Source organism: Cheilinus undulatus, linkage group 18, assembly GCF_018320785.1.
Source record: "Cheilinus undulatus linkage group 18, ASM1832078v1, whole genome shotgun sequence".
In the NCBI taxonomy this organism is placed as follows: domain Eukaryota; kingdom Metazoa; phylum Chordata; class Actinopteri; order Labriformes; family Labridae; genus Cheilinus; species Cheilinus undulatus.
In genome coordinates this window covers 9,141,953-9,168,622 of record NC_054882.1, presented here as the reverse complement: position 1 = coordinate 9,168,622, position 26,670 = coordinate 9,141,953, and the positions used below count along the sequence as shown (strand labels likewise).

Genomic DNA, 26,670 nt, shown 5'->3' with positions numbered 1-26,670 from the left:
TGTAAGGTTAGGTTGGGTTAGGTTAGGTTAGGTTAGGTTAAGTTAGGAGAGGTTCATGGTTAGGTTAGGTAAGGTAAGGTTGGGTTAGGTTAGGTTAGGTTAGGTTAAGTTAGGAGAGGTTCATGGTTAGGTTAGGTAAGGTAAGGTTGGGTTAGGTTAGGTAAGGTAAGGTTGGGTTAGGTAAGGTTTGGTTATTTTTAGTAAGGTTAGGTTTGGTTCCTGATTTGACTAGGTTAGGTTAGGTTAGGTTTTTAAGTTAAAAAAAGAACATGGACTGATATATCCTCTTTCATATTTGTCTCAGATTAAATAAATGTGGTTCTAGCTGGACTCTCTTAGTTGCAGTTTGTCAAATTTATTACAATAAATTTGGAGATAGCCTTTTTTTTTTTTTAAAGGCTGCTTTAGTATGTGGATGGGGGCTCAGTTTCCCAAATGACGTGACAGTTCCAGTTAAAGAAGACTGAGATCATAACCAGAAACCAGCAGCTAGTCAGGAAGTGACAGCAGAGTAGAGTAGCGTCAGGATTGCTCACTCATAAGATGGATTATTTTCATGTTTAATGACTCCTCAGCCCCCGGGCTGCTTTTCTGACACGTTAAGCACGACAGAATGGCCTGCAAACTGGAGATACAGCTCTTCATGCTCTGCTGAATTTTTCTCTGTGATTTTTTTAAAAGTCTGTGGGCGATTGTCTTCAGTGCAACATAACAGCCATTGTTTTATATAAAAGGTTATATTTTATAACTGTAATGTATTGTTTGTGTGTGTATGCTTTTGTTTCTGCTGTAGATGTAAAGAAATGTACATAATCTTACTTGTATTTTCACAGGACGCCTCCACTAAAAGGCTGATTATCAACATATTTAGCAACACATGAGGACAGGGTTAATAACATTTACATCAAAGCATATTGTTGTAAATTCCTCTGGAGTCTGTGGAGGTTTAAATATAAGGCTGAGGTTTCAGAGTGTGTCTTTTTACCAGCTGCTTTGGAAGAGATCCAGCCAGTAGTTGGAAGTCCTGTTCAACCACTGAGCATGTGAACAGGAACTTTTGAAGTAATCCACCCCTTCTGGCCCGTAGAAAACAGTGCTGGCTCTACTGAGGCTCTGTTCCCGCCTGCTCTGAATTGCTGCTCATTGTTCTGACTTCCCTTTCATGCTGCCTTCTGTCTTCCAGCCTCTTTGGGAAGCCCTTTGATGGAGGGAAGAGGATGGACCATGGCGTCCCACAGCAGCAGCACCCGATGGAGCAGCAGCAGCCGCTGTATCACCCGCAGCACCCCGCCATGATGCGTCTCTACGAGGTGCAGAAGGAGGTGGCATCTCTGGGGCCTCAGGTGTGCACGTTCAGCGGCATGCAGAACGACCGAGACTACAAACGGCTGGAGCGCGAGCTGACACGGCTGCTGCTGGAGGTGGACCAGGTGGACACAGAGGGCAAACCCGAGCTGCAGGGGGCGAGAAAGAGGGCGGCGCAAGAGGTGGAGGGTCTCCTGCGGTACCTGGAGGAGAACGCCACTCATCCGTCCCGACTGAAGATTGAGGAGCTGAGCACCGAGGCGCGAAACTTGGTGGATGAACGCGTTGTGGCACCTCAACGTGCAGGTGGGGTGGCAGAAATAAGCGACGAGCTGGTGGACACCCTGCAGGAGCTCGTGCTGAGGCTCACCCAGGTGAAGACAGAAGGGAGGGTGCCTCTACGCAAAGCACGCTACCGGGCACTAACACGCCTCTGCGCTGTACAGGACGTCCTCGAAGGGCGCACACAGCAGCAGACCCTTTCCCTGCCACTGTCAGGAGAGACCCATGAGGCTGTGAACCGCATCAACCAGGTGATGGTGAAAGTGAGCATGGCCCGCAGTCAGCTGGTGGCTCTGCTGATGGGGCTGAGCGGGAGGGACAGCTGCGCCCACCTGTCCCGGATCCTGACAGAGATGCAGGTGGAGCTGGATGCTCTGGATGTTTCTGGGGACCCAGCCATCAGAAACTACAGGAAACAGGTGGTGGAGGAGATAAACGGGCTGCTTAAACATCTGGATCTGGAGGTGGAGGGAGACGACACACGCAGGTACATTGAAATTACCTTTTTGAAATTTAAATGGTAACAATATTTGATTGCACTGTGGAGACCTAAGGTCCATCCTCACTAGTGGAGTGTAACAGGGATTTCTATCCATATTGGATCTGGGATGTCTTCATCCGGATCAGATTGGTTGTGTAGATGCAAGGCATACTGGCGCACATTTAAGATGACCCTGTCAACTGACATCTGCGGTATTCCACTAGTAAACAAAGTCATGGCTTTATCAAAGTCCACATAGTCTCTCCTGGAGTGATGGCAAAGCCTGCATCCTAAATCTACATGCAGCACACATCAACAACACTGACACTGAGTGATGGAAATCACCTAAAATATATGCTCATTGAATGGAAAGAGGAAATATCCATGTGGGGTACACCCCACTGCTTCTCCTCATCCTCCAAGCTATCCTATGCCTTTGAAACCATCATCATTGCAACTGTAATATTCTAATTTTACCCAATTTACAAAAATCAGTTTTTAACTGACTGGGAGAGAAGATGTAATATGCATACTTTTAATTCTTCAAAAAATATTAAAGAATAATAATTGATAAAGTGAGATTTCAGTAAATTTTCTGTCCACTCATTTAGTTTGTTAAAGCTGTGGTACATATTTTTTATTTTATTGAGTAAACAACTTGCCATTAAATGCTTCTGCTTTTCACCAGCGCTTCGGGTGGTAAATTGTTGTTGAATTTTTAATTTTGAAACCTTAATCACACTTCACTGTCAGGAGTGAATTAGACTCCACTCACCAGAGAAAAACTAAGAGCAATAAAACGCCTACCTCATACTTCATCACCCAAGTATTTATTCAAGGACCACTGAATTCATGTTTTTATTTGGGCTGCAAACGTTTTGGGCTTCAGTAACAGTAAAACAAGTGATATTTAATGAAGCATGCTCTGGAGATTAACCGATGTGAATAAAATAGAAAATGTTTTGTTACTTTTTTCAGTAGAGGAGAACTAAGATAAAAGATTCACATGTGGAATTAGAAATAAATGCTTAAGAAAATAGTTAAAAAGTAAGTTATTCCACTTACTTACGCTAAAGGATTATTTCTTAGTATATCACATGGATATTAGCGACAGCTAAAATAATGCTAGCATTAGCTCATTTATCTGGATGCAAGTAAGGTCTGAAATTAATGCTTTTTTTTATGGCATTTACCAAGTGTTTTTTGCCATTTCCATTCTAAAGCAAGTACGGGGCGTCTTGCATTAGCATTAATGCAAGCATGGATTAGTGTGCAGTACATCATATTTGAATGAACCTCTGTGTTGAGAGAAAGAGCTGTGATTGGCTAAACTTAAACTAATGCTAAGTTTGATCAATATTAGATAGAATGAACTAGGGCAGAACATTAATAAAATATCTAATTGTATTTATTTTTGCTAAAGAAAGTAGAATTTTTGTCAACCATTCTAAAAGAATAACACTTGAATGTTTGCATAATATGCATAAAATCTCTGCTGCAGCAAAAACTTCCAGGCCATATTGCAATTTAATTTAGTTTGCAATTAATTGTCCAGCCCTAGTAACTATCCTTTGTAAGTTTACATTATTATAAAATAAATTCATGTTTTATTTTTCTGATTATTCTAACCATTAAAACAAATGAAGTACTTTCACTCTGCTATTTTACTAAATTTAAAGAGAATGCATGCATTAAAGTCGTTTTCAAAGCACTGATTGAGTGTTTGTTTCCTCAGGTACGACTTGGCGCACAACAACTCCATCCGTGAGATCGAAGCAGTGCGAGCTCATGTCTCTCACCTGCGAGAGGGCGTCCTGCGGCACTGCATGATGGGAGATTTAAGCTTCAGACCCAAAGCCGAGCTGCAGAGCCTCCTCACTCACCTTGACCAGGTGGACACGGCCAAGAACCCGTGCATCAGAGAGGCCCGCCGCCGCGCCGTGGTCGAGGTCCAAGCCATCATCACCTTCCTGGACCTCCGCGAAGCTCTACTCTGTCGCCAACCGGGCCCCAGCGAGCACCCATCACACCGGGCCGTGTGGCTGGTCCTGGGCAGCCTCTCGGACCTCCAGGCTCAGGTGCTGGGCTTTGACGGAAAGCGGGCTGACAAGAGCTACATGATGCTGGAGGAACTGCTCACCAAACAGCTGCTGGCACTGGACGCCGTGGACCCACAGGGTGATGAGACGACCAAGGTGGCGAGGAAGCAGGCGGTGAAGTTTGCCCAGAACATTCTCAACTACCTGGACATGAAGACGGACGAGTGGGAGTACTGATCCATGAGAAAATCTGTGATGGGATGTCGCTGCAAGAATGAAAGGAGGTGATAATGTCTGTAAATAAAATCTAAAACTGATACGTTATCATTCCATGGGCTGTAAATATTGACTCAAATCCCCAGAATGCACTGCAGCAGCGCTTTTCTTTTGTCTCTTTGTGGTAGATGTGGCCGACCCTGCTGAGAAGTCAACAACACAGAACTCCTTTTGTGGGACACTTTGATTTTTGGGTGCTCTTTTGAAGATTTTCTTTTCGAATCCCTCGTCCGTTCGTTCATTTGTGTGTGTGGTTGTTTGTGTGTGTGAGATGTCGTCAGTTGTCGTCATATTTGGTGTGCGTGGTTGTTAAAGCCTGCTGCTGCCAAAGCACTAAATAATGCCTGTTATAGTGGTTGTTTTCTCCAGACTGCACTTGATATCGACAAATTCCCAAGAGTGTGATGGATTGCTTCACACTTGCTTTTCCGTCTGGCCTGATTGAACCAGTGAATGGTGGAGACAGATGCATGAGTTAAATACAGTGACCTGGTTACAGAGAGCCAACCAGAGCTCAGTCTAGATTGTGATATTTGTTGGTATTGTGGTCGTTGTAAGTACTCAAAACGTCATACTTTTTTAATATCACGTGTTTAAAATGGATACAATCTGTTTATTCTAATGATCCATATTACTGAAAAGCTTTCAAAACATTTACTTCATAAGACAGGTGCCTATGAGAGGAATTTTTGTTCAGTTTTTGGAGTTTGCCTGCAATTTTTGATAACTGTAGACAAGAATGTACCTTATATTTGGGAGTCTAGGACTTCTGAAGGCCACTGGCTTCAGCACTTGTAGACATCTGCTGGTTTTGCAAGAAATCCGCACATGCATTATTGAGTTTATTAAGGTGCTTCCATTGTGCATGAGCCTCAGTTAAGCTATGTGTAAGGCCATGCCTTAAGTATTAGAAATAATCATTTTCCTTTGCCACAATTTCCATTTCTTTGGTATTTATAATACTCAACATTTAAAGACTGCAGCTTCTGTTAATCTAATCTATATAGTATCAGAATGTACCAAATCTTTAAAAAACTGCTTTCCAGTCACATTTATTACAAATAAGGCAGCAAGATAAAGAAAAGGGCATCGTCAAATATGCATAAAAACATTGGTAAGGCTTCCAAATGGAAAAATTGCAAGTGTTTTTGTGCAGTAAAGCTCTTGTCAGCATGTCAGTGTCTGTACAGACAGAGAGCAGAGGAGAGAGACGGGGATGTCTCCTGGTTCAAAGAGTTTTCTTTTGCATCCTGACCTGAGGACCAATGGCATCCTCACAGCCCTTCACAAACACCAAGCGCCTATAAAATTACCTAAATTAAACAAAGTAGAAATTACAGACTGAGTAGAACCACTGCACACATTTCTCCTGGTTTATTTATGAGCATTCAGAGAAAATATTTGATTCTTTTGACTTAATTGCACAAAAATATTGGCTGGGTTGTAGCTCTGCAGCCTTGCCAACATGAGGCTTTTATTTTCAGTATTTGATGCGTGCATTCCTCTCTAGTCCACCTGTCTTCTGAAGTTGACTAGTTTTTTGAAGCATCAGTGCTTTTGATCATTAAAATAACTGGACCACTGAAGAAGAAGCTGCATTAAAATCAGAGGCAGTGTTTAAATATCACACTGCTGTTAGTGCTCAGCTAATCTGTGTTTAAACAGAGATGAAATTAGGAGAACAGTGGGAGTTTGCAGTTCTGATGTAAGGTCACTCTTCTCTCCTGTGCCGCCGTGTTTATCCCCTCAAATTTGGTTTGTGCTTCTGGTAGCGCTCCAGTTCACACGGCTGTGGCAAACTCACCAGAAATCCTGCAAACCCCAGCTGTCGCGGGCAGACGGTCAAATAAAAAAGAAAAAAAGATAGGCATAGGAGCATCGATAGAGTTAACAGGAACTTAAAATCAGTGCAGAGGTTTCTTTTTGGGAGGCAGCCTGCCGGCCGTAAACAGGATGTTTGAGAGTGAGCAGGATGTTTGAAGATAAAAGTACCCTCCCCACTTTGCTGCCTGTGTAGCTGTTAGTCTGTAATGTGCTTCAAATGTTTGTTGTGACTTTGTGTGATCGCGTATGGCTATAAATGGATCAGGTTAGATTTCAGACAGAGGATAGGAAGCTTTTTTTTTTTTTTTTTTTTGCTGTTGCTGCTGATTTTTGTTTCTACCCACTGCTTTCTACTGAGTGTGACTGTGAGGTCCCTGGAGAGAGAGAGGAAGAGGAAGGGAGGCGGCAATATCCTCTGGATTGACACATCAATGCTGACGATAACGGGGCCAACAGTCGCGTCCTATGCAGTGGAGAATATTGATGGTGATCAAGGCCGACGGAGCCTTCTAGAAACTTCTCTGAGCTGCTGCTGCTCGAGACAGTGGGAGGGAGGGAAAGGACTGGGAGAGGAGTCCAAATCTCTGTGCCTTTATTTTCACCCTTCCCTTTGAGCCGGTCTGTGTCGTGCAGCGACTGAAAGAGGAGCAAAGCGGCTGCTCTTTTTGATACGTATCAGTGCTAAAGCAGCGAATGTGTTTATGGAGAGCACCTTGGCCCTTATCGCCAAGAGAAATTTGCACTATGTGTCGGAAAATTCAGATCAGTATTTATTCCCCGATGAAGACTAAAGGTGGTGGTGTTCTGGTCAATAACAAGCGGTATCACAGAAGGACAATGCTCCGTGCTGCAGGCAATAAAAGTGAGTCATATCGTACTTTCACACTGCAAACAGCAGAGCTGATGGGGCTCTTTTGCTCCAAAAAGCAATTTGGCAACAAAAGCCCTAAAAATCATAAAACATAACAGAATAATTAGCAGATAAAGTTACATCACAGCTTCCTGTTAACCTGTAGAAGAGAAAAAGTTCAGCTTTGAGGTGATGATTTCTGCAAATTCAAGACCTCAGTCTTTACCTATGAGACAACCATTGTTGCAAGCTGCTCCTTATTGGCAGCAAACCTTGATCACTTTTCTGAGTATTTAAAGGAATTTAAAGCATCTTAAATCAGTATTTTTAAATTAACAATGGATCTATTGATCCTTAAAGTCACAAATAGTTATGAACCTAAATAGAATGCAAGTCATCTTGAGAGCATTTTAGCCTTTTTCAGCTCCTTTTTTTGGCAAATTTACTACTAAGGCTCCCTCATCACTATTCTCTTTGATGCCATTTTAGGTAGGGATGCACTGATGCTTCGGTTTAGTATCAGCTAAATGCTAACATCAGCGTTCAGGTAATAATGTAGCATTAACAGCTATTGTTAGTGGTCTCAAATCAATTTAATGCTGTTATGTTGTGCTGATTCATATTTCCTAGAACACTGATCATCCACTGGAGGCCCAGGGGCCAAATCAGGCCCCCCACAACTTCCCATCCGGCCCCCAGAAGATTATTCAATTCAGAAAACAGCTTTTACAGTGTCTTTTCAAAAATCCCTACAGGAATCCCAAAATTAACTGAGATTAAAACATTTTTTCTGGATTTGCTTGACGCTTGAACAGTTGCACAAAAATCCACCTGTCTGCTATTATTATAAAATAAGATGCAAAAGACCTGTTTAGTGCATGTGTTTTTCACCAATCAGGATTAGACATATTTAACCCAAACCCTGTGATGCACAACATGATAGACCTAGAAATATGTGGCTGAAATATCTCAATCGCCCCCTTGTGGCTGGCTGCAGTATAGGCGATAGGAACTGAATTTACTGCTAATTCATTAAAAACAAGGTACATTAATCTGGTGATCCCTGACCTAGAAGAAGTCACCTGTTAGACAAACTCTGTTTTCATGGTCAAACACAAGGAAAATTTAGACATAGAGGGAGTGTTACACCAAAAAGAATAATGAGACAAATTCCCACTGGTCCTTAAGGGGGGACATCGACTGTCATCTACAGTTGGATTTTCAGTCTTTTAACTAACATGATCATAGGTCCATCCTGAGAATGGTTTCCAAAGGACTAGCTGCTGATAAAAATCTAATTTTTTAAATTTCATTTCTGCCTTTTATTGAATCTTGATATTTGGCATCTTTGATAAGAATCTTGTTAATCATGAGGGAAGCCTTGGGTGATTTTGCAGACTATATGAGACCAAATTTCTTGGTCTTTTCTAAAATTCCACCTTTACATCAGCTCCTTTTCACCTCTTTGCAGTGCGAATGTAAAACAAAAGGTTAAAATATCTCACAAGTTTCAGATCTCAAACAAAATTCCAGTTTTGTCTCCAGTCCCAGCTGCTTCGGCAGTTGTCCCTGCTTTTCGGAAACATAAACACAATCCACTGATCTCCCACAGACCCCTTTTTCGCGTGCATTAAGCTGCTGCTGGAGGCTTTTTTTCTGGCTGGTAGCCTGCAGCTCGGCCTCCTGGGTACGGAGCTGACTCATGCGGGAGAAGATTAGATTAAACAGTGTTCATTAAACATCGTCAGCCGGCCCGGCTGCTGCTGCAACAGATGCTTTCTCACAGCGAACCTTATGCTCTCTCAGACCAAACCGATCCGGACACACCTTAAGTTCACATGCTCTTTTTTGTATGCAGTATGTATCAATAAATAATGTACATTTGGTCCTTGCAGTTCGCTGCATTTCTGTACATTGCTCTCATCTTTTTAAATAATTTATCAAAGGTTTTACACTCTATACAGAAATCTTACATGGATCTTTTTCTGTATCATTGTGTGAAGTGTCTCAAAGCTTCTGGATCTTTTTTTATTCAGTATTATCGGCACTTTGATGAGTGGGCGTTTTGGCTACCCTATAAATTTATACTCTGTGGTTCAAACTTAAAAAAGAAGGTGGGCAGTGAGGTAAAGCACCGTTTTCTAAACGTTTTGCTGAAGTAAAGATTTTTTGTTTGAGTCTTTGCCAGCAGGAATGAGCAAGTAACCTGCAGATATTTCTCTTATTTTGTGCTGTGTACATACAAACAGTCATCCAAAGTAGACCCACAAACCAATTTCACTTCTGGATTAATAGTATCTTGAATTGATAGCAGTATTTTAATGCATTTTTGTGTCTGTATGTGTTTTAAAGAGAGAAAAATTGATTTTATAGTTACAAAAGAATGCATACTTATTTTTATGACAACTTGTAGTCCCTGCATGAGTATGAAAGTTTGTCCAATAACTCATTTTTAAGAACTGAAAAGAAAAAAAGTAACATTTCGAAGGATAAGGCAGCAGATTTTTGTTATTTTTTGTTGTCAAATCGTTTCTTTCTTATATGTCCTACATTAAACAAAAAAAGCAGCAAGTAAATGTAGATTATAGGATTTACAAGTTTATTTCATTCACTGACCAAATAAGAAAAACATAAAAATATTTGAAAGAAAAGGAGCAGAGAGATGAATAATCCCATATAGGTTGTTTGCAGTGGAAAAAGCCACGATTTGAGCTTAATTTGATTCCCGAAAGTTGTGACACATTAAGGCAAAAAGCTTAAAAATCTCACAGAAAAACAGCAGCAGACATGGATTAAAAGCCTCCATCTAAAGCCTCAGAGAAGCCGAGTCAGACAGCACTCATGTCTGGTCCATTTCCAAGTTATCCGGTTTGGTGCAGTACAGTAAACCCTGATCTTGCCTGTGCTTCCACCACCAGTGTTCGTGGTGATGGGAAATCCATCTCTTTTTAGAGATCTGGATGATTTGGCTCAGCTCTGAATCCCTCATTTGCTCCCAAATGGCTCTTTATTTGGTGCCAGTTTGGCTTTTAAAATTTGGATTAAATAAGGACAAAAATTGAAAAAGGAAACTGGCTCTGAGGTGGGAGCCAGCTACATCCCCTGAGTCAAACCAAGGAGAGCCAGGCTTATCTGTGTAATGGAAAAGCCCCAATGTACTAGGTGGTCTGCGGGGCTGAGTCATTTGCAATAATGGTGAATTAATTAACCTAAGGGAAACATCTATTTTTAGTTAATTGCAGGGATCAGTGTAGGTAGAGATATACTGATAACTGCTGCCTAAAGGTTCACCAAAGCTTTAACACACTAACTTACATCCCTCTCTATTGATTACTAAATGGTGCTCTTCACTTCCTGCCCCTTATGTGACTTTTGCCCCACATCAACAAAGGTGGAAAAAGTACATGATTATTGTACTCAAGTAACAGTACAGTTACTCTGGTTAAAATTTACCTAAGTAAAAGTACTGCTCTATTAATCTACTAAAGTAAAAGTAAAAACTGTTTAATTTAAAGTTTACATCAAGTACTGCGCAGCTACTAAGGAGATGTACAGTAAAATCAGATCTTTCCTTATCGTCAAGAACAACAAGAGAATAGATCTCCAACCAGAATGTTCAGGTAAAATCAGTGTTAATTTCGTCGACTAAAAGTATGACTAAAAATGTTCGCCGACAGCCTTTTTTTTTCCATGACAAAAACTAGACTGAGACAAAAAAAAATAGACCTGTGATGACTAAAGCTGGCAAAAAGTTAGTTTATTTCATCAAGATGACTATAGCTAGACTAAAATCTAATTTAGTTTTCGTCAGACGTGAAAATCTGTGATATTTCTCCACTGTGGGTAAATCTGTCAAAAAACAATTCAGCTGTAGCTATTGTGTCTCTCAGCTGTAGAAAGCAGGGACCCAGGTTTGGCAGGGTTCATAGAACACACTAGCATTACTTGCTAACAGATTTAGGCAAGAAAATAAATGCTTGGACTAAAAGTAAAGACTAAAATGTGAGGACTTTTTATGAACTAAAACTAGACTAAAATGCTTTTGAGTTTTCGTTGACAAAAACTAGACTAAAACTAAAAACATTTCGTCTAAAGACTAAGACTAAAATTAAAAATAGCTGCCAAAGTTAACACTGGGTAAAATCACACCTCTATAACAAAGTAAATACACAGCAAAACTGATAATGTTGATGAAACTCATTTAGATTTGAAATTGACACTCAAAGTGTCTATATTGGTCCACTGTACATACAGTTAAATAACACTTTTAAAGTGTCAAATATTTTACAGAATGACAGAGCTGCTGTAACTCTTGAAAATCTGTGCTAAGGTGGATCTCCTCTGGCAAGAACAAAGCAGAGAGTCAACCTCGTCGTAGGGCAGTGCATACTGGTCTTTAAGAAACACCTTAAGTCTAACTCAGTAGATAACTTCATCCATGGTGCAAATGTGTCTCACATCAAAAATAATCAACCAGAAACATAAACAAGAACACACCTAGCAGGGCTAACTGTACAAAATCCAGGCAAAACAAAAAAAACAAAACCTAAGCACTCTGTCCAAGGACATGATGGGAAACTCGGCTTACATATCCCTCAGATTTGAAATGCCAACACTGAGTAAAAAAAAGCGCTGAAATGTTTAACCCTGATATCAACACTCCAGTTTTGGATGTTTTGAGATTTGATGTGGAATCCTGTGTTGTCACCAGGGGTGGAAAAGGTACGCGATTATTGTTCTCAAGTAAAAGTACAGTAACTCTGGTTAAAATTCACAGAAGTAGAGGTAAAAGTTCTGATTTCAAAATGCACTCAAAAAAGTGCAAATACCCCAAAAACTACTCAATTACAGTCATTTCAGTCAGTATAATCAGTTACTTTCCACTCTTGCACATAAGGATCAAGTGACTGCAAACAACCTATAATCTGCCCCTTTCTCACAAGATTTTAGCTAACAGAACAGTAATCAAGCATACATCCATTAATTACATTTTCCTTTGTTTTCCTTTCAATAATGACACTAATTTTAACTTTAAAAGCTCCTCATCCTACACTTTAAAACACGGTTTAGCAGTCCTCTCCAGTGAGATGTTCTGTATCCCCCGGACACGCAGAGGAGCTGCTAAAAGCAGCTCAGGGTCGTCTAGAATATCTGAACTTGGTGGCACTGAAGTCCATTAGCTGAGAGTTTAAAAGATTCAGATCCACTGGGTATTGAAAGGCGGCTTTCTGACGTCCATTAAAGGATGATGTATTTACTCGAACAACAAATGGAGTCCTGCAGGTTTTTAATGGTTTAAGATTGCTCTTTTATTGAATGTAGTCATTGAGGAATGTTTTGTTTTGCTTTTCATTTCATTGTACCAAAGTTATTTCAATTGAGAGAGATGATAAATCTGTAAAGGTTGATTGCCTAAGAATTTTGGCAAATAATTTAACGTTAATTTACCCAGGACAGTATGACTATAAAAGCTGCAAAGAGAAGGATAAAAGGTTGGAAAAGTCCCCAAAGTTTGCAGACAGAATCTGTGTTTAGAGAGCATTCAACCCTGTCTGAGAAACATTTTTTAGCATTCACCAAAACCAATGCAAGAACTGAAAGACACATTTTTAAAGCTTTAACACCTGCGTTTGTCCATAAGTTCAATCTGAAGATTAGTGACTTGTTGCACCAGCTGTTTGAGTCTAAAAGTGGCACTTTGCATCATCCATGCAGTGAAAGCTTTTGATTGAATAGATGAATGGTTTATGAAGGAGTAGATGAGATGATAAGAGGTAAGACTGAAGGAGAGGCTGCATATCTACGACAGAAGACAGACGGTTATTCACCAGGAGTGGAATTATCTTTCATATTAAGCTAGAGCTACACATTTATTTAACTTAATTGCACTTTTTTGTGTTCTTTATCTCTGTTTGTTCTCACTGCTTTGCCTTTCTTTCTGCAAAATGACAGGAATGTGTTGTGTGATGAAAAATGGTTCTGCATTGCTTGTTTTTCCAACTCTGTTTTCTTAAGTTGCCTTTAACTGCATTGATTGTGACAGACTTTTTCGCTGTTTCTCCTCTGAGACACGCTTGTACAAAAAGCACACTATGACTGGAAAAAATAAGCTGTGTGAATGCTCCATGGATGGTTGTGTTTTGAATTTGTATTCCCACTGCAGAATAAAGACAAGTGTGTCTTGAACACTGACTGTTAAAGCATTATTTTTTGTATTATCATTCCAGAGTCCTGCGGTTCTCCAGGGAACAGGCGAGGACCTGACGAGTTCCTTTAAAAGTGATCACAAGCAGAGGAAACTTTTAAAATGCTTTCTCTGGGTTATTTTAAGAAAACATACCGTATCCTCCAGGGACGCTGGATAAAAGATATTTCATGGACCACAAACTTGCTCTCTGCTGTAAGAGGGGCATTAAAATTTCAGCTGACGCTTTCATCGTGAGCAGGTGTCTCTCGCACAAGGGCACTCTGACAGGACACATGGATGCTGTGGGAATCAAACGTGCAATCTTAGGCTGACAGGACAGTTTTATGAACATCTGTACAAAGATTTTCAGTGATTTATGAGATTTACTCAGTTAAGAATACTTTAAATAAACACAAGATGCTTGTACCAGACTGAAAGGATGAGCACTCGGTGACAGATAGACCACTACACCAGGGTTGTCAAGTGAGGATGTCCTTTCACTGGAGTATTACCCAGTTAGTCTTTTTACACCTCAGAAAAGCAGAACAATGAGCTCCAGGTAGTGACAGAAATAGATTTCAATTCATATAGATGAAAACCTTATAATTGCTCCTTAACAAGAGGAAAATCTTGATGAACTGGCTAAAAATTCTATTCCCTCGAGGGTTGGTAGAAGCAAAAAAAATCATGACAATTATAGAGCTGAAACAGTGACAGGCCAAGCTCATATTTTTAAATGCTACATGCAGAATGCTAACATTTAAGGCTAAAAGGTGCCACAATAAGTTCATTTTTGATCACTTTAATTCAAGAGAGCTGTCTAAAGCCACTAGAAACCACCAAATGATAGAAGCCGTATTGTTTTATCTTTTAAACTTTGGTTTTCTGTTTGCTAAAAAAAAAAAAAAAAAGTAGGAATAATCTAAAAAACATATTTACCCTCCCCTGACACCAAAAGAGATGCAGAATTAGAAAAAGATATCAAGTAGAAAATTAAATACCAAGGCAAGAAAACAACAAAAGAGTATGAAATTAGAATGCTTGAAAAGGAGTAAATAAATAAAAAACAAATATTACTTAACATGTAGGCTAATATTCATGTATTTGGACAGAAGGGCCAGGGTTGTGACGTAACAAATTAACCTTTTTAGCCACTAATAAAGACACCTTAAACCTTGGACCCATAGTACCACCTATTAACCAATACAAGTGGTATACACCAGTCCAGATCAGTATTAGCAGCACCATAGCACAATGTTGATATATCTTAATACACCAGTATAATAAAAAATATATACTATGATACAAAGGACTAATACACAGGCTCATGATTAAAACATCCTAGTGTTTATGGTGAGAAATAAAATGGTTAGAAGGAGATGGATCAAAGTTGTATGGTAAACTGATTTTATTAGCGCTTTTTTGCTGTTTTTAGCGTGAACAGTAGGCTATAATACTGTGAGCAGAAAAAAAATGTAGACCAAGTTCTACGAGTCACAGCCAAAGACTCTGATCTGATGCAATATATTTAACCCATTAATGCCTGAAAACACAAATAATAGCCAGAAAATTCTCATTTTTTTTGGAACTGAAATGTTTATTTTTCTACTGAAATCCAAAAAAATCTACATTTCCATAAAATTTAATATATACATTTTTTGTATCTGATTTGATACATTAGGTGTTTTTGGTAACTGGTAATCCACTTCAGGGCATTTTTATCATTTATCAGCTTATAGTCAGAATTTTTCTTAGTAATTTATTTATCATATTAACTAGATAGAGGTATCATAAAAGTAGCTATGTATCAAATGTGATACAGGCTTTAAGGGGTTAAACTGCAGAGACAGACTAGGCTAATGTAACATGCTAACATCAGCTAACAGTTGCTAAAATTAGCTTCATTTTGAACACCTTATTTATCAGGCTGCACTGGAAGGAATGAGCTACAATGATCTGCTGATGTAAGAGGTAATGCTTTATATCTATGTTGACTCTACAGGATCTTTTCATGTGTTTTTAGCATGAAACGTATTGTACAAAGTTTTCCAACATGTAGCAACAGGAGGCAGACAAGGTTAGCAAGTATCTTTGGAAAATTTAAGTCAATTTAGTAGCTAAGGTACAAGATGTTTCTTGCAGGATCCCAAAAATTAAGCTAAAAGACGTTTGTTGGATAATTTGGTTCAATTGTTTGCTATTCTAGCTAAGTAACTAGGTAAGTAGAATAGGCTAAGTAGTTTACTACTTACCTAGCAATGGCTAGCCAATAAGTTGGTAATAGGGATATGTTTTGAGTTAGGCTGATAGTTTCCCTCAGAAATGTCCCTTCAGGTTCAACATTAAGTATCAATACACTGCTGAGTTTAGCTAGTAGGTGCTAGCATAAGTTTAGCATTCTGTTAGCTAGTACTCAACTGATGTCAAGTTGATTTCCGCCTTTTTTGTTTCATAAAACTTCAAATTTTTGACCAGAAAATAATCCAAAAATTTCTTTATGATTTAAGGCACATATATCAAAGCATACTGTATCTTATTGATATGATTTTACAGTTGAAAATATCTGAGTAAAAAGGCTACAGAGGAAGGAAAGGCTAGTGCTAAAGTCAGTTACTTTTGCTACCAGTGAAATGTTAGCAAACTGATTTAGCATCATTATAGGATGCACTTAGTACCTTTTTAAAAATGATCTTCAAATTAAAATTTGGCCATGACTTCAGCAGAGTCTGAGATAAAGCCATTATACAGCAGAAAAGCCCATTTTTACATTATTTGCTTTTTGTAGTTACAAATTGTGATTTATAGGCCTACATTTAAAACAGGCTGGCTAGCATTATTAAATAAAACATTTCCAGGATGTACATAGTTGGTTCAGTTTGAGGGGAAAAAACCCTCAAAAATAAATCAATAAAATAACAGTTTATCCAAGTTAAAACAATGGTTTCTGATGGAAATAGTGATAAACATAAAGGGAATGAGAACTGAAAGATCATTTATGAATTTCCTTTTTCTCTACAAAAGCAAAGACAATATTTTATGTTGTTTTTCACCAGAATAAACAGGATTTAAACAAGAATAAGACAGACATTCAACCATTTTCACAGTTTCTTGAGAATGTTAAACGAGGTCGATAAAGGTCCAGATCTGATGACATGCTGCTCAGAGAGTTTCAGGGGTTTTCCCAGTGATGATAACACCAGCAAGTGAAGCAGACCGGGATGAGACCACGGTCACATTGGCCGGTTTCTGACCGCCAGGCTTCCTCCGCAGAGAGACTCTCCATGTGTGGGATTGGATGACCTTTAAACTTGTGAGCGGCCAACACTGAATGTCTCTCAGCTCGAGCTCACGTCCACCCTCCATCATCGCCGCACTGAGCAGAGCTGCCCCGAGGTGAGGTCCATTTACATTTTATTACATTTGATGGACTTAAACCGTTGTTTTTCATTCACAGTGTCTGAAAATCTGTGAAAGGGAAAAGAAGCAGAACAAATTCCTACACTGCCAAGTTTTTCTTTTCATAGAGAGTATCTGCCAAACGCCACATTGCTTCTGTCTTTGATGCTTTTCCAAACTACTTGCTGGAGGGGTGCAGAGTAAGTGGGGTTTAATCTGCTTAATAACACTTAAAGACAGGCTTAAAATCAAACTGAAACTAATTGATAAGACTCATTACACATCAAGTGACTTAAAAGCTACACAAAATATAATCCATTCACACAAAAAGTATCCCATAATGGATCCTTGTATGTTTAGATCTGACAAAAGAGTCTCAACGTTCACCAGTTATTGTAAATCAAAGGAACAATGAACAATGTTTAAATCTGTAAGTTAAATCTATATAAATTTAACCACCAAGGGGCTGCCAATGAAAACATTAACCAAAGAGTACAAGTACAGATGAGCCCCTCTGCTGCTTACTTCTTTTGAATTGAAGACTCAGTTAAAAACTCCAATCCAAAAAGTGTATTTACAATGGTAAAGCGTCATGGATGGATTTCACTTTATGAGGGTGAAAAGCTGTTGAAAAGTGGTTCTCCCAGGCGACATCGTAGTGACATTGGAGCTGTCTGGCTTACATCGCCCCCACTGTCTCTTGTCATATTTTTTCTCTCTTTTGTTGTCCTATAAAATAAATGAAAAAAATAGAAGTAGAAAAAATGGGCCTTCTGTGCTACAGGGGATCCCAGAATGCTTTACAGGTAACTCACAGTGAAAACCAGTAATGCCACTTTTAACAGCTTTTCTCCCTCATTGTGTGAGATTCAGCCACAAAAAAACCCAGAAGTATAAAGAATAGCTTAGCAGTGTGTCTCTACTGTACTTGAAATGTGGGACAAAACTGTTAGGTGGTCAGTGGGTTTGGGACAGGATCACAAGTAATAAGCAGAAAATGTCAATGAGATACAGTGCATTCAGAAAGTATTCAGACCACCTTCTCTTTTTATGAATTTTGTTATGTTGTAGCCTGATGCTACAGTAAAAAATAATCATTTTTATTCTCATTGATCTAGACTCAGTACCCCATCATGACAAAGTGAAAACAGAATTTTAGAAATTTGGGGGAATTTATTAAAAAGAAAAAACTCAAATATCACATTGGCATAAGTACTCAGACCATTGAAAAAATACTTCCATTTCTTTGGATCTTTGCTGTTATGTTTCTTCACCTTCATTGGAGCCCAAATGTGGTCAATTGAATTGATTAGACATGATTTGGAAATGCACACCTTTCTTTAGAAGGCCTCACAACTGTTAAAGGATACCAGAGCCAAAACCAAGCCATGAGGTCAGAGGAACTGCCTGCAGAGCTCACAGACAGGGTTGTTACAAGGTACAGAACTGGGGAAGGCTACAAAATTTCTTCTGCACTGAAGGTTCCCAAGAGCTCAGTGGCCTCCATAATTCTCAGATGGAAGAAGTTTGGCACAACCAGGACTCCTCCAAGAGCTGGCCTCCTGGCCAAACTGAGCAATCAGGGGAGAAGGATCTTATGGGGCTTCTCCACCGTGACTTTGGCTGTGCTGAGCCAAACCGGGCTGTGCTGATTTACTTTTTCATTACCAGATTGCCCACGCCAAGCCACGCCCAGAAAACGGTTTGTAAACATTCGGAGATGCCAAACTTTAAAATACCTGCCAGATTCACGGAAGAAGAAGAAGAAGAAGAAGAAGGAGAAACTGAAGTAGAAGCAATGGCCAACTCTTGGACACTTGAACATACATAGGCCCTTCTGGATCGAGAAGGCCTTCAGGATGATCTGAACGGCACAACCCAGAACGAGAATGTTTTCAGAGGAATTTCGGCGAAGCTCAAGGCAGTGGGCATCCACAAGATGTATGTGTTGTGCAGAGAGAAAATCATAAAAGCTTAAGTCGCTGTACAAGCATGAGGTGGATCACAACTACACCAGCAGGATGGTACGCAAAACATTCCAGTGGTTCGGGATCTTTGCTGAGATGTTTCTACACCTTGATTGGTGTATTAGTAAGACAGGTGACCAAGAACCTGGTGGTCACTCTGACTGACCTCCAGAGATCCTGTGTGGAGATGGGACAAAGTTCCAGAAGGAAAACCATCAATGCAGCCTTCCACCAATCTGGGCTTTATGGCAGAGTGACTGGACGAAAGCATCTGGTCGGTGCAAAACAAATGAAAGCCCGCTTGGTGTATGCAAAAAACTCCCAGTTAACTTAACTTATTGTACCTCTATTTTAATTTACACCTTATTATACTCTTTATACTTTTACATGTGTAATTCATGTGTAGTATTCTCGATGCTCCTATGTGATTCTCACGCCTTTAGATTTATTAGATTCCATCTGATTTAATCTTATCTCTCAAATAAGAGCTATGAAATGATTAATTGTGTTAAATGGCTTCAGAAGACTTTAACTTTAAAGGGATAGTTATGGCATGAAAGAAAGAAGTTATATCTTTCTAAAAAATCCCCCATGGTGTGCTAGTTTGGCGCATCAACTCCTGGCATTGGCCCTCTGATGCTGTCTATCCCACTCCCTCTTCCCCACATTTCCCTTCCCTAACAGCTTTCCTATCAATGAAAAGGCAAACAAAAAAGTTAAAATACATATTTATGAAGCATCTAAGTTATTCTTCATAGATATGCAGGTACAGTCCTGTTAACAAAAAAGAATCAGATGGCGGGACACACATCTAAAGATCTTAAAAAGAGCAGTCAAATAGGGAAGGGAACAAGAAAGAAATACACAGAGGAGACTCTGAATCCCTGCCAGCTTCACAGAGTTTCCTCCAGCTGTCTGTGACCGCTGACCTTCCTTTGAAAAGTATAAAAGACAACAAATATCTCATGAGGACCACCGTCACAACATGGGACATCCCTTTTTCAGATACAGCCACCAGAGGGCGCTACATGCTAGGGCTCAGCAGGCAGCCTGTCAGACAGAAGTGGGTGAGGGGGATGGGGCAACAAGACAGATCGGCTCTGGGCGAGGCTCCAGACTCACACACATGCTCGCGCACGGTGTCGATGGCTGCAGACAGTGGCGTGTTAAAGCTCTGTGCTTATTGCATAAGTTGTAACATGGAGGTGATAAACGTTCAGGACATTTCACTGGAACACCACAGCAACATCAATACCATAAAAGCTGGGATGACTTAACAGGAGACTCAATGTACTAATAGAAAGAATGAATGGTCAATACAAAGCAACACCAGGAAGATTGTATTTCTGTATTGACTGTTTGTATTACCAACATTAAGCCCACATTTTTAATTTAATTCATGGCCCAAGAAAGCATTTTATCCTCACTGGTTTTTAAGCCAAAACCAGCGAGTTTGGAATTTTCCCCTTGTTATTTACAGGAGCCATTACCAACGTTATATACAATCAATTTCCTATCACCTTAGGCTGGCTGTACCCTGGACAATTTTTAGATCTTTACAGATTTTACAAATATGGACAACCACAGATACAAGGGCAGTTTAATAGATTTTTAACACTATAACCTTTTGAACACATACACTAGATCAGCTTTCCTTTACTTGAGGATGCCTCAGCCCACTCTGAAACCTTAAAATCTTCTGGCGCTGTATAGTTTTGGAGGGCCCCAGGCTTTAACTACAGCATGAGACTCAAAGTATGAACCTTTATAAAAATAATTTTAGTGGGAAAGCCACCACTGTTTCTTTGGATAAGCTATCTGCAAAATCTCTTGTAATCTCTTTTGTAATATCAATCAGTCGATCTTTACTTGTACAGGGCATTCAGAAAGTATTCAGACCCCCTTCACTTCTTTGTTATGTTGCAGCCTGATGCTAAAATTAAAAAAATATATATTCTCAATAATCTATACTCAATACCCCATAAAAAAAAGTGAAAACTGAATTTTAGAGATATGGGTGAGGCTACAAACTTAGCATTTGGGGGAGACAGGCCTTAGTAAGAGCAGTGACCAAGCACCTGACCGAGCTCCAGAGATCGTGTGGAGATGGCGTTCCAGAAGGTCAGCCATCACTGCAGACCTCCACTCAACTGAGCTTATGGCTGAGTGAATAGATGGAAGCATCTCCTCAGTGCAAAACACACGAGAGTCCACTTACCTTTAATTTGGAGTTTTTTGCAAACTCCAAGTTAGAGCTGGGCAATTAACCAAAAAATAATCGAAACAGACATTTAGAGCCAATAACTGACGAAAACCTGCCATGTGAATTATTTAAATTTTTTTCACTTGTAATATCTCTCTCTACTAATGCACCACCTCTTTAAAAACAAACTACTAGCTGTGTACACTGTAAAATCCAATCGTTATCCCAACTCAGAAAAATAAGTTGAGTAATTTTCAAAAATGTGTACTTCTTACTAAGTTCCATTGAGTACCACTAAATTACAGGGTAGAAAAATCATCCACACTCCTGTTTTGAGTGATGCCAACTAAAAAGAATCAAGTAAAGCCAAAGATAGGTTTCAAACCTGCTGTCTAACACCCACAGGCCAGTAGGTGGCAGTAACTACATCTAGTTAGGACTCGGGATAAAGAAGAAGAAGAACTGCATTTGTTTGAAAACTGGAAAGAAGAAGATAGGTGTGTTTGAGCTTGCGCAGAAGCCAACGTGAAGTTTGCCCGCGCTTTGGTGACACAAGCAGCTTGTATTTTTACCTCAGAGGAAGCTTTTATTTTTGACAACAGACCACAAGGTAAGTTGTTTAGCAGGTAACAAGTATTTCTTTATTAATTGTTTCAACTGATAGTAGTGAGCTTTTAACACGGTGTTGGTAAACTGAACAGGTCTCCTCGGAGATGATCCCAGCAGCTTTTACCTGACCTGCTTTGTAAGTTATCATTCCTATAAGTTGTGAGGAAGACTTTGTGTTTCATTGTTTGTCTCACTGTTTTCTAAGCTGGGATTAGTACACTGTAAAATCCAATTAGTTAACCTTACTTAAAAAAATCATGCAAACCGATTGCCTTGAAAAAAAAAAACTTTAACTTTATGACCCTAGTAGAGTAAAATAGACATTTTTGCATTGTACTTAAAAAAATCTTTTTAAGTAAAGAACAATTGCACTTCAGTTCAAATAACTTAGGTAAGGAAGTAATTGGTGCTCAAGGTTTAGTACAGACTAAACTGTAAATCTAGATTTTGTTCCTACTTCAACTTTTTAGTAATCATTACTTATTCTTCTGTGTTTTGTCAAAAAACATTGACATTACTAAATCAGATTAGTGGTTTGTACTATTCAGCTGAAAGATGCAATGCAATGATCATGTTAAGCTGAGATAACGTAACATGTTTAGTTCTTCAAGTGGAGGGGCTATTTCAAAATTTTCAAGAAACCATGGGTGAGACTGTCAGTGCATCTGTTGCCACCGGCAGGCAACGCTTCAGTTATGTCTCCCACAGGTGGCGAAGCCAGTGCTTTGCTTTGCTGTGTCTCCACAGCACAGGGGACTAATTGGCCGATCCGATACACAGTCTGGATCCAGTAATTTTTAAAGGACTCTGCACTATTGGGAGATAGGGCTAATGGTGGAAAAAGTAAATATGCATAATTTCAACTTTGTAAAACATTATAAAAATTATGCATGTTTAGTCTATTCGTTCATGTTTTTAGTGAGAAGTGTTTTTTCAAGTGTGACACCATGAGTGAGGGGGTCAATGTTGCAGACCACCCTGTTTGTGTGTGACTGTATGTGGGGCTCAGAATAAATAATAGCTGCTGCTGATTCCTGTGTAAGAGTCAAACTCATTGAAGTTGTCTGGGAGCCATTCCTCATCACTGGTTGCCACAATATGAAAATAGAAAAGCACTTCCACCATTAGCTGTATCTCCCAATAGTGAAGGGCCCTTCAATCATCACTGGATCCAGACTGTGTTCCAGATCAGCCAATCACCCCCTCTCTGCTGGAGTGGAGACATGATGAGGTAAAGCACTTGCTTCACTACATGTGGAAGTCATGATAGAAGCATTGCCTGCAGATGTCAACGGATGCACTGACAGTCTCACCCATGGTTTCTTGAAAATTTTTAAAATAGCCCCTCCCCTTAAAGAACTAAACAGTAAGTTATCTCAGCTTAACATGATCATTGTATTGCATCTTTCAGCTGAATAGTACAAACCACTAATCTGATTTAGTAATGTCAACGTTTTTTGACAAAACATAAAAGAATAAGTAATGATTGCTAAAAAGTTGAAGTAGGAACAAAATCCGGGTTTACAGTGTAGTCTGTACTAAACCTTGAGCACCAATAACTTCCTTACCTAAGTTATTTGAACTGAAGTGCAATTGTTCTTTACTTAAAATGTCTTTTTAAGTACAATACAATAAATCTCTATTTTACTCTATACTAGGGTCATAAAGTCAAAGTTATTTGATTTTTCAAGGCAATCGGTTTGCATGATTTTTTTAAGTAAGGTTGACTAATTGGATTTTACAGTGTAGTCACATGATAGCCAGCCAGCTAATTTCATTTCAGCAATGTATTTTGATTTCAGTTGTCTCAATAAATAACCATTAATTGTTAATCTCTGCATATTCCTCTCAGTTATTCGTTTTAACATTATGCAGATATTTACAGACCAAACAGATTCGGAGGTTGGGGGTGGAATAATTGTTCATTAATCATAATCAAGTTAAAAAGCCCAATTAATCGTGATTTTGATTTTTGCCATAATCACCCAGCCCTACTCCAAGTGTAGCATCAGGCTTCAACATCACAAAAGTAAAAACAGTGAAGGGGGGCTGCATAGTTTCTGAATGTGTATATGCAGAGTTTGTATCTGTCTTTCTGATGTACGACATTAAAAAGTATGTACACTAAAATACTCAAGTTTTTGCAGCTATTTCAAATTAAGTCTAACTCTTAGACTTTCAGTTTTGGTTACATAAGTCATTTTTTCAAAGATATTTTGGGGCTTGTTATATCTTTATGCAGAGTGGAGCACAGTGCATAGAGTCTGAAACAGGGATGAGCAGCAGGCCAGACTTTTACCTGAGCCACCCACTTATTAAGGCGCAACCTAACCACTGAGCCATCTGAGCCCTGTGTTAGTCATTTTTAACCTTCATACTTTCAATAGATGTCTAGTCTTTAGATTTCATCAAGGCTTTTATTTTCTTGAACTTATTTTACTATAAAATTGATATCTCTGTAAATCACACATATTAATGCATGAACAGTACTTTAATTTTTTTATATACTGATGAAAATGCTGAAATACCTTATAAGCAGCGGAGAAAAATCATAGATTTTTAATATCCACTAGTCCAACAACAAAATTTAACTCTTGTTTAAATCTCCTTGATGAAAACTAAATGTACCTTTTGTCATAATTTTAATTCACCAACAATCTTTTTATTAGTTTCACAGCAAAATCATCAGTGTTAAATCAGCGCCTAATCCTCACACGTTCCAAGTTAAATTTACACTTTGGAAAGTTTTTTCTCTATTGAAGTGTTAATTTTTAACATTTTTTTCACACATTATAGTGTAACTTTAATAACACATTCTCAGATAATTTACTTTCACTTGGGGTGTAAAATTTAGGTATTTATAATTTTGATCATTTAAGGTGTACATGCCTGATAAAGAGTGCCACTTTTAAAAACTAGTAAGCCATTATTATGTACCAGCCCACACCACAGAAAGGAAGTGACCAACTCAGTGGATAACTTCACTCATGGTGCAGAAGTGTTTGACATTAAAAACGACAATGATTCATCAGAAACATGAGCCAAGAATTCCTAACAGTGATGGACATGGACAGAAAATAAACTATAATATACAAATTGTTTGAAAACAACAACCGCCAGTCCACATTTTCACCTAGCCAAACGTTTACTCTTTCTGGTAATCTCTTGAATGTATGATGGTAGATGATGATGAGGATGATAGCATTAATTAGATTGTAATATAGTCTCTAATCAGGGCTTTTTCATATTAGACATGATTGTTTTGTTTGTGGCTGAGCACACTTGCACATGCAGCAGTGGACTTGGGCCCAGGTCTTTTATGTGAAACTACCCATGTCCTACTTATTCTTTCCTTTATTTGTTAGCCTACAGGTTGCTGGAATATAAAATATCCTTCAATGAATATTTTCAGCAGATAGTTACAGCAATACACAAGGTTCTTGACTTTGTCTTCTTCTGAGATAGGCAGGAAAACATGGCATTAACAGGATGGAGGAGGATGGAGAACTACAGGGGTGAACATGCTGAAATAAAGGAAGGGCTATGAGTGTTGTAGGTTATATCATAAGGAACATAGCATCCAAAATGGACCGAGACCAAGACATGAATTAGTCACAACCAGCATGAGACTCTGAGAGAGCCAAGATCCTGAATATGAATAAATTCCTATTAATAAACTGAGTGTATGTCTGCTTTTTCTGTGTAAAAATAGACACATAGAAGAATGGCTGTGAAGAGCGATGGCAGAGAGCGAGGCAGAGAGCACCCGGGGGGTAAAGCAGAGAGGAGAACATGGAGAGATGAAGGGAGGACAGTGTGTAGTCAGATGTGTGGAGAGTTATGTCATGCAGTATGCAGCAGGGTCCCTGGTGCTGTCAGCTGTGCAGCGGTGCAGAAACAGAGAAGGAGGAGTGTTATGTAATATTCCCAGAGCCTCTTTACCGGGTGAGAAAAGCCTACATCGATTAACGTAAGCTGCTGTGACCGCGGGGCTGAGGGGGTTAAAATAAAACGGTTTATAATCTGTTTGACCTCTGTGGTGGATACAATGAGCATCATAACAGTGGGAAAAAGGGTTCATTGGGTTTGACATTCCCTCACTGCTGAATGACATCCCTGCTGTAAAATCCCCTGATTTTTTCTGCAGCTACAGTTTGGCAACAGATTGTTTTCAAGTACAGCTGCACTGCCTGTCTGCAAACATCTCAAAGTAGAGCACTGAAGTATGAAAATATGTTAAAAATACAGATAAGATGTGTTTTCAGCCACATCAAGTAGCAGATATTCTTTGATGATCATGACTCACACTGGTGGTTGACTAATAAATACTTCTTTACATCTCCAGTCACTTTGAACAGATGCAAATACACATTTTAGGTTGAAAATAAGAGGAAGCTGAAAACATTTAAGCAACATCACTGCAACTAAAGAACAAGTGAAGCAGCCTCTGTGTTCCTGCAAGCTTTTGTCCCTAACCAGGAGGGGAGATCTTGCAGGACATGTGCAACCGTCCATCCATCTGAAACTGCTTGTCTGGTTTGGTTGCTGGGGGCTGGAGCCTGACCCCAGCTGTCATTGGTTGACAGCCGTGATGTTCTCTGGATGGGCTGCAGTCAGTCACAGGCTGACATGTAGAGACAAGCAACCATTCTCACTCCCACGGACAATTCAAAGTCACCAATTAGCCTAACGAGCATGTTTTTTGGTCTGAGGGAGGAAGATGAAGAGAATCTCACACAATGAATAAACAAGAAAACATGAGATTTTTACACATGAAGGACCTGTCCAACAGGGATTTGAACAAGGAACCATCATTCTGTGAGGGGACAGTGCTAACCACTGAAGCACCATGCAACCTACATACAGCCAACTGGAATTTCAAATGAAAGTGATCTTTGCACACTGTTGTATGTTATTACAGAAGACAGTGGTAGACTCAAAAGTGAAAAATTTCCCCTCTTGGATGCCTCTCTTGTAGATTAACATGATTAAGTGCCCTCTTGGATACCTTCCTTGTGACTTTACATGATAAACTGTCCTTTTGTATACCTTCCTGGAAAATGTACATGATAAAGTGCCCTCTTGGGTGCCTTCTTGGTATATTAATATGAAAGTTTGCCCTCTTGGAGGCCTTCCTGGTCAATTAACATGATAAAGTGCCCTTTTGAATACCTTTCCGGTGAATTTACGTGATCAACTGTCCTCTTGTATACCTTCCTGGAAAATAAACATGATAAAGTGCCCTTTTGAA

At 39.3% G+C, this 26,670-nt stretch overlaps 1 protein-coding gene across 4 annotated transcripts in view; it reads left to right on the top strand.

Moving 5' to 3' along the window:
* The window catches only part of bag5 (BCL2 associated athanogene 5), a 33,063-nt gene extending 19,842 nt beyond the window's left edge, over positions 1 to 13,221 (top strand). For 3 of the 4 annotated variants that reach the window (XM_041813398.1, XM_041813401.1, XM_041813400.1), the window contains exons 2-3: positions 1,184 to 2,074; positions 3,804 to 13,221. In XM_041813398.1, coding sequence (XP_041669332.1) covers positions 1,184 to 2,074; positions 3,804 to 4,344 — 1,432 coding nt within the window. In that variant the 3' untranslated portion in view covers positions 4,345 to 13,221. The remainder of the gene's footprint in view (positions 1 to 1,183; positions 2,075 to 3,803) is intronic. The other variant, XM_041813399.1, reaches the window with a different exon arrangement.
* The last annotated feature ends 13,449 nt before the right edge of the window (positions 13,222 to 26,670 follow it).